Below are 8,083 nucleotides of genomic sequence, written 5' to 3'. Positions count from 1 at the left end.
TAGGGGTGCCAAGGGGAGAGAAAATATCTTTAAACTTCAATATACAAAATACTATTTCAGTTATCATATTTCTCTTCTGCAAAGAGGAAGGATCAGAAATGTTAAATAATCACGGAGGGAAAAGTCTAATAGATGTTTTTGTTCCTAAGATTAGAGGAAGCCTGAAAAACTTTAAACACTAGAATAGTCAGGAATACCAATCACTTCCTTGTAACTTGAAGGCCAATTCCATGATCTGTAACACCGATACAATACAAAAATACCCGCAATTTGTGAATCATAGTGACTTAAGGAAATCATTTGTGCAATAGTACCAGGAAGTAGTTTTTTGGTGGACTTTCCAGTCTTTTATTATGGAAATATTGCAGATTAAGGGTTAAGGACATGTGATTCCATTCCAGATTGCTGGGGAAACAGCCAAACTACCCTGCATAAACTAGGATAACACTTGCCAATGCAATCCATCCACTTTAAGACTTGCTTCAGCACTAAAGCAAGTTCGTACTTACATATGAAGGGAATAATTTTACAACTGTTAAAAACTCAGCAAGTAACATTCCTGACCTTATTGCCAGTAACTAAATTCGTGGCATCAGTGGCAACTTATGATTTTGAAAGCAGTCACCAATTTTAAAAATGATTTCTAAGAAACTATCTTTTAACTCAGGCAACATAAAAGCCTTTTACATTATATCACTATTAAAAGTACAGAGTTGGCATAAATGACTACGTGCACAGCCCCGGCACACACCTGCATGAGCAGACACTCACGTTTTTATCACAATAGCTGGGCAAAATATTCTCCAGAAGCAATTACGAAATAGCAAACAGCTCCTGGGCTGTGGACACTTGTCTGGGGAATGAGGTTAAAGTCACAAGAAACAGCTGGGCGCTAGGTCTCAGTAATGTTTGCAAGCCTTTGAAGAGGAACTTAACAGCTCCTGACATGACAGACATCACCTGAATTCAAAAATAAATGTTTTTATTAAGTTCTCTCCCCACCAAATTTAAAGTACTAACAAAGTCTGATGTGAACTTTCAAAAAACAATTTTTCGTCCAAGAGAAGGTTTTATGACAAAAAAAAAGTCCTGCTCTGTCTGGACATCGTCCTTACCTCACCTGAGGTCCCTAAGGTTTAGTGTGCCAAGTTTCATCGGTTACCTAGCTTCAAAGGAGTTACCAGAGGAAATGTAGTTGGTATACAACAGTAGTCAGCCCTGGTACGAGACCTGTGGAAAAACTCTAGGACCAGTTGTTCTATTTAGGTTCATGTTTGAAAAACTGGGAGGGGTTTCAGAGAATAGACTGAACGATAGAACTATAGTTCGCAACGGTAGTTCGTGTGTAATTGTATTTCAAACTCCTAAGGATGACCTGCCAATAAAGTAGACACCATTTGTATTCTAAATGCCTGCATGTTTAGCTGTGTATTCCTGTGGAGCCTACAAAATCAGAATTTAATCTTACAGGTAGAAATAAATTCCCATTTATTTGGGATTACTGATTTCAAGTAACCTAGATTACATTATTTCCAGTGTGAACATGTTTACATTTACATAAAAAAAAACACACCACTATATGGCAAGTTACTTAACTGTGTAAAGAAAAACCATGTTATCCTCTACAACCAACGAATTTTCAAGGCTTTATCGTAGGGGGTAGTGGAATAATCTACACTCTAGTAATGCTTTTTTTTTCATTTACGTTCTTAGAATTTATTCTGAAACAAATTTGAAAATGAGGAATCCAAAACTGAGCATTTCAAATTTTGATAATAAAAATTTAAACATACCTTTTGTTGAATTCCAGCTTAAGTGTTTTTTTTTAATGTAAATCTTGCAGCTGATGAAAAGCAAAAAGCAACCAATCTTTCTGCAGTGATTAGCCTGTTCTTTAGTAGGACTATGTGTCAACCTGCCCCAGGATGTTGTAATTGAACAAGGAATCCATGGGGCAAAATAACTGTTTTTCAAAGATGGGTCAGAAGGGAACAACATTTATATCTTCACTTCAACTGGGAAGCAATGAAATGTAATCCTTTGAGATATCACTTTTGGTAGATGTTACCTTTGTCTTTTATCCTCATTTCATGCGTTTAGCCTGGGAATATGTCCATGTTTTGACTTTAGATTTTTTAAAAAAACTTGTTACCCCTGTGTTTCCTGTAACACCTAAATATGCAAACACAGATCATCTCCACTCCTTATCAAATAAATGTTCTTCAGCATGACCAGTGTGCAACTGACGTTCACATAGCTTATAGGCCCTAAGTCTTGAGAAATATATTTCTTTAGCTGAACCTCTATAATCAGGACAAGAGATTGATTAAAATGCCAAGATAAGAAACAATTTATTATAGAGAGAAGAAAAATTTCTCATCCAAAATATAGAAATCTGTACAACTTTGCCACAATCAATATACATGAACTGTACAAATTTACACCAGTTCATAATTTACCAAATAAAAGATGACTAACAAAGTTCACAAAATAGATGGTGGTTTGTGGAAAAGACTTTTACCCAATTAAGTACAAGGAAAGTTACAAACCAGACCTTCACTTTCTAAAAATAAGAAGTTTACTTAGTCTTAGAAAACTACAAGCTAGCTAATGTACAGAGAGCTGGCTGGTGCTAACACCACAGTTGAGACAGTGTCTTTTTAAGGGTCTTAATTTTTAAAGCCTGTTGCCATGGCAAATTCTGGTCACTTGCTACTTTCAAGGCCAAAAACACAATACAAGGTCTGACCATTTCCCCAGGTCATGCTTACTAGGTTTGTCTTATGTACATTTATACATATTTAAGTGCTAGGTAAAAGTCTTGTCATAAAATTTCCAGTACTACCATGTTCAAAATGTTGAGCTTTCCTATTGAGCTGCCAAAAAGTTAACCATTTTCAAGTGTATTAGTGCAAATTTCCTCTGCGAGATCTACTGCAGAGAAAGGTTCTTTGAAATACAGATTTGCATTAAAGGGATTGACGTAAAAATTTAGGTATGTCTGGGAGAAACTGAAACCACCCTAGGACTTCACTCCCTAGCAAATAAAGTGATTTACTTGGACTCACAGGCTATTAAATCATTGAAAGGTACTGTCCAAACTATGGCACTGTCACTTAAAATTTTTTTTACCACTCTATCTTGTGCCAGATCTTCACAGCTGTCACATGGTTTAAATTCCATAATCCATCCCCAAGAGGAGCCCACCCAAAGCAAAAATCAAATTTATCCATCCATTATAAGATGATCCATCCATAGACTATATCTTAACCTGATACAGTCATCATATTGTAGTTTTTGGAAGGGCTTGTTCTGCCCAAGAGAAGTTCCTCCTTACAGCTGATTCTGCTGTCTACCATTTGCATGTTGGTGCTGTTTTGAGTGCTACCTCCTGCTGGTGAGGCTTCGTACAGCACACAGATGGAGCCATCCTCCCCAATTCTGTAGGACACTTCGTAGGGGTCAACCCAGAGTGTGAGTTCACTTGGGAGAAGCCTGAACAGCTCCTGACTGCTCAGTCCAATCCGCTGTGCTGCCTGTCCAATCAGAGGATCCATTTTATGGTTGATGCGAATACAACGGTAACCTGATCCCTTGCACGGCTTTTCTGGGAACCAGTGATGTTTATAATGTTCTATAAAAGAAAAGAACAGAGAAACAATGCTTAGTTGGTTACTGTTAGCTCCTGCTGGAGTTTCCTTTTTCCGCTAGTTCCTCCGAGAGGTGAAAATGAAACCTATCAACTTTTAAAAATGCCCAGCATTACAGTCGCTGCGTGTGGGGATGGAGCAAGATCCGGCAGGTTTTCTGAAACAACACAGTAGTATAGGACAAAACAATCTCCAGGAACCAACCGGTTGAGCCGCCAAAAACAGTCATCACGCGCGCTGCCTCGGCCAGCCAGATGGCACCGGCGGCCAGGCGGGAACCTGTTTACTTTCTCCACCCCACCCCAGCCGCACACAATGGGGTTTATGGCTTTGGAGTAGAGAAGCACCACTGGACTGTTACCCCGAAGGGAAGAAAAACAAGCAACCCTAAACCACGCTCTGGGCAGGGCTGTAATTGTACCGGTGACAAATCCGATGATTAATGGGCTGGGATAGGAGGCGCGGGGTGACTGCACGTCCGTCCCGGCCTGGCTCCAGGGCAGCGGCTCGGTTTCCCATTCCTGGGCCCGGCCGCCGAGCCCGCAACGGTTGGAGGGGGTTGGGGGGAGGGGGCGTGGAACCAACCACCCCAGTCCCGCGGCTCCTTTGTCCCCAGATCCGCGGACGGACCGGGGACTGCAACTCCCGCCGTGGTTGGCTTTAGTTTCTTTGTTGTGCGTCTGTTTTCTTCTCCCCTCCGTTTGCCAGTTGTGGGGGGAAGGGGGCGCCCTCCGCCCAGCCCCCAAACCCTCGCCGGGACCCGCCGTTAGCGGCCGCCCAGCGCACCAGCCCGGGTCCCGTAGTGGCACTAGAGTGCGGCCGGCCGTGGCGCTGCCGAGAATCCCGCGGCCCCGACGGCCCGGTCCGGGGTACGGGGTCCGCATACCTCAGGCGCCCCTCGCCCTCCCTCCGCGGCCCACTCACCTGCCAGTAGCTCCTGCAGGCTCTGGCTGAAGGTCTGCAGCTGTCGCTCGCTCGTGAGCCCCTTAGTGCGGAGGAACTTGGAGATGAAAGACACGGCGGCGGCGATCTCGCCTATCATGGTGGCAGCCCGAGTGTAGAAGGGATGCATGGGGGCGGCGGGCGGGGGCGGCCCGGGGCTGCCCGGGCTCGGCGGTGCGGCCCCGACGGCGGAGCGGCCACCCCGGGCTCTCTCACAGGTCAGGGGGCTGGGAGGAAGAGAAGGCGTGAGGGGCAGACGGCTACTTTTTTTCTTTAAGTAAAAAAGTTATTTTCGAGACAGGAGGCGGCAGGAGAGAGAAAGAGACCAGCGATGGCGGCCTGGTCACATCGCTCGGACCTCCCCAGCCGCCTCCGCCTCCAGTTCCGCAGGCTCCGAAGCTCCCAACAGTTGCATTTCCAGCTCCGAGGGGCGAAGAGATGCAGGAACCGTGCAGCACTTTTTATACCGCCGCGGAAAGGAAGTGCGTAACTGGAGCGTGACGGCCAACTCCAGCCAATCCAGAGATCGCACCATTGTGACGTAAGCAGATTCGGAGCCGGAGGGGGCGGGAAAAGAGCCAGTGGGCGGGTCCAGAGACCGGGAAGAGAGGGAGGAGCTGACGTAATCCGCTTGTAAACAAATAAACCCCGGAGTGGCGGCTGGAGACCAGTGGCGGAGACGAAGGAAACCGAGGGTGCGCGTGTGAAAGCCCCGCCCCCAGTTCTAGCTCCTCCCTTGTCACTTCAGCTACTCGAGGCCCAGCGCCTGTGCGTCCTCTGCGAGCGTCTGCTGCCGGGGCTCGCCTGCAAGGAGGCTTAGTGCTGTGCAGATTAAAACCTATCTGCTCAGGCTGTCTACACGCGCGCCGGCTGCTTGGGTCGAGCTGCACATCCGCAGCGTCGATCCCCTCGCGTACTCCCGTGTTTACATCCAGTCCCAGTTCCAGGTCTACGTGGCTGGCTCCCGGAGCTGGAGGAGCGGGCGAGCGGGTGCCCGAGCTGAAGGTGCTGGGGACGCCCATCGAGGGTGCAGAGAAAAGTGGAGGGAACAGGCTCTCGCAGGGCATTCTGCAGCCTCAGGAAGCCCAGGTCTCCTCGCAGAAGTGCAACCAATACTACGGGGCAGTTTCTGCCCACCCTTGGGGAAGAGTGGGGAGGGTGTCTTTGTAAAAGTTTAATTGCAAATTAAGTAAATAAAAGGTTAGTTAGCTTTGTTTGGTGGTGGTTTCAGTAACTTAGGGAGTCAAGGAGAAGAGTGGACACCTTCCTGAATCCACCTTAGTGCTGCTAAAAAAGCCTGTTACTGAAGATAAATATAGCAACGTGGATCCTGTAAACTAGTCTATATTGAAAAAAAAGAACTGCGTAATGTAACTTACACCGTTTATACACAAAAAAACAAAGATTGCTGTTTTCTACTCTAAATAACTGTCCGAACCTTAGAGTTCTGCTGCTGTTTAATAAAAAGAAGAAAATAAAGATAAAATCTGAAGTGTGTGAAAGTATTAGGCGTAGACATTTAAGTTTACTGGAAACCCTGCTTTCAAAACTAGAAAAAAAAACATTGGTAGGGAGGCTTGAGCCTGCTAAAACAATTAGACTTAAAAAAGGGTTAACCAGAACTCCATTAAAGGAGGGGAAAAAAAAGATGGTGAGGCAGGCAGATGGAGAAAGCAAACAGGAGGCAGAAGTTGAACTCTACCAGATGGAAATAAATATCCTGAGCTTAGTTGATCATCAATATTGCAAAACACACCACTTTGAGTTTTTTCTCTTTTTTTAATACTGAGCCAAAGGGCATAGAAATGAAGCAAAAAGTGAGACTTCTTATAAAATGGGAGGAGGAAAAGAAAAAGTTTGATTTTTTACTTAAACTGTAAAACTGGCTTTGAAAGAATAACTTCTAGGTTACTGTTTCGTTCATACACAATAATTAGGTAGTTACATGTGAAATAACTTAAGTACTTTAAAAATACTAATGTTAAAAACATTGATTTGTGAAAGTATTAATTTTCTTTGTATAAATTCATCAAAAATCATGGTAAATAAGATACATTTGTTCCCTCTTAGGGCTTTTCAGATAGAATCATGCTTTAAAAATAAGCATCATGGTAATTACTTAACTGGGGACTTGAAACCTTTTTTACTACTCAGAAAGGAGATAGGGAAACAGAAGTAAATCCTTAAAATTACCATAGCCCTAGAACAAGATCTTCTGATATGTCTCCTAACACTACCCACTCTTAATCATCTGCTTTGTTCATGTTCCTCACATTATCAGTCTTTTGAGCATTAGATTAGAAATCAGGTGAAAGTTTTTCTCCTCTAAGCTGTTCTCCACTTGGACTCCCAGTAATTCTGAGATTAAATTGACTCATCTACAAAACAGAAATAATGAAGCTAACAAAATGCTAGGATTTGAACTCAGGCTTGTCTTTCAAGCCCATATTCTCTCCACTACTTTTAACCACCTTCCCAGGCAGCAGCTGGACCCCTTCTAGAAAGCTTTTTAAAATTAGTTGAGTAGAGTTAACAAAAAGTTTAACTCACATATCCCTGAAGGGTTTCCCCCCATTGTTTCTTTTATTGTATGTGTGTGTTTCCCACCTTAATTCATTCCTTTAAGAGACAAATGGATTTAAGAAATTACTCTTTTACTTGGGGGATCTAGGGAACACTTGGGAAAAAAAGTAAATAAATAAATATTGGCCCTAAATGCAAACTTTAGATAGTATACAATGTTAATTGCTAATAGTTTTCAATTCTGGACATACCTATGTTTAGTAATATCTTTCCAGAAGTTTAGTCAGGTTCTTCCCTTCCAAGAAACAAGCTGGTATTTTTTGACAGCTTTTGGATTATAAAGACTTTTCTCATGTTGTAGTTATGCTAAACTGCAGGGCAGTCCCAACTATTTACAAACTCAGCTCTTGGCTTTGTGTCCTTAAGCAAGTTACTTAACCTCTCTGCATCGTAATCTAAGAAATGCAAAGGCTGTTGTGAGGACTCAATGGAATAACAACAGAAACTATTTAGCACTGTCTCCAGCACTAAGTAAATACTCAAATACATATACAGAGGCTGCCCAAAAAAATGTATACACATTTTAAAAAAGGAAAAAGCTGTATTAATTGTAATAATATATACTGATAACAAAAGATGAATACAAGTCACATTTGACTTCTGCAATTACAAGAAGTGCTCAAAGTGGTTACCATCAGCGTCCAGACACTTCTGATTACAGCAAAATACTGCTTGAGCATAGATAACATCTCTTAAAATGTGTATACATTTTTTTGGCACCCCTGGTATATATTAGCTGGCTTATATTATCAGGCAACTTGATAATATATATTATTATGAAATTAATTTCTAAAACCTAGGACGTTTTCAATCAAAGCACTAAAAACAAATCTCAGGAATTCTGTCCAAACAAATCCAGAAAATGAACCTGGATTTTAAAATAAGTTTACAAGTAAAAACACACAGGT

General features: G+C 42.7%; 2 protein-coding genes across 2 annotated transcripts; one reads left to right on the top strand and one right to left on the bottom strand.

Annotated features, from left to right (window-relative positions):
* Positions 1-2,326: 2,326 nt before the first annotated feature.
* Positions 2,327-5,071, bottom strand: BTG1 (BTG anti-proliferation factor 1). The gene is made up of 2 exons (XM_019624771.1): positions 4,575-5,071; positions 2,327-3,634 (listed from the first exon to the last, which is right to left on the bottom strand). The coding sequence occupies exons 1-2, from the start codon at positions 4,720-4,722 to the stop codon at positions 3,267-3,269; spliced, it is 516 nt and encodes a 171-aa protein (XP_019480316.1). The 5' UTR covers positions 4,723-5,071; the 3' UTR covers positions 2,327-3,266.
* On the top strand, positions 4,721-6,541 carry LOC109371976 (uncharacterized). The gene is made up of 3 exons (XM_019624768.1): positions 4,721-4,758; positions 4,879-5,133; positions 5,341-6,541. The coding sequence occupies exons 1-3, from the start codon at positions 4,721-4,723 to the stop codon at positions 5,768-5,770; spliced, it is 723 nt and encodes a 240-aa protein (XP_019480313.1). The 3' UTR covers positions 5,771-6,541.
* Positions 6,542-8,083: the final 1,542 nt, after the last annotated feature.

Source organism: Hipposideros armiger, unplaced genomic scaffold (genome assembly GCF_001890085.2).
Source record: "Hipposideros armiger isolate ML-2016 unplaced genomic scaffold, ASM189008v1 scaffold_606, whole genome shotgun sequence".
NCBI lineage: Eukaryota > Metazoa > Chordata > Mammalia > Chiroptera > Hipposideridae > Hipposideros > Hipposideros armiger.
This window is presented reverse-complemented; position numbering and strand designations above follow the sequence as displayed.

What these genes read in the sequence shown, in the direction of transcription:
- LOC109371976 (XM_019624768.1), top strand. Translation starts at nt 4,721, where the DNA reads ATGGGGGCGGCGGGCGGGGGCGGCCCGGGGCTGCCCGG. An exon ending in GGCGGCCCGGGGCTGCCCGG is followed by an intron (nt 4,759 to 4,878) that starts GCTCGGCGGTGC and finishes TAAGTAAAAAAG; the next exon opens with TTATTTTCGAGACAGGAGGC. An exon ending in AGAGATCGCACCATTGTGAC is followed by an intron (nt 5,134 to 5,340) that starts GTAAGCAGATTC and finishes TTGTCACTTCAG; the next exon opens with CTACTCGAGGCCCAGCGCCT.
- BTG1 (XM_019624771.1), bottom strand. Translation starts at nt 4,722, where the DNA reads ATGCATCCCTTCTACACTCGGGCTGCCACCATGATAGGCGAGATCGCC. An exon ending in CCTGCAGGAGCTACTGGCAG is followed by an intron (nt 3,635 to 4,574) that starts GTGAGTGGGCCG and finishes TTTCTTTTATAG; the next exon opens with AACATTATAAACATCACTGG.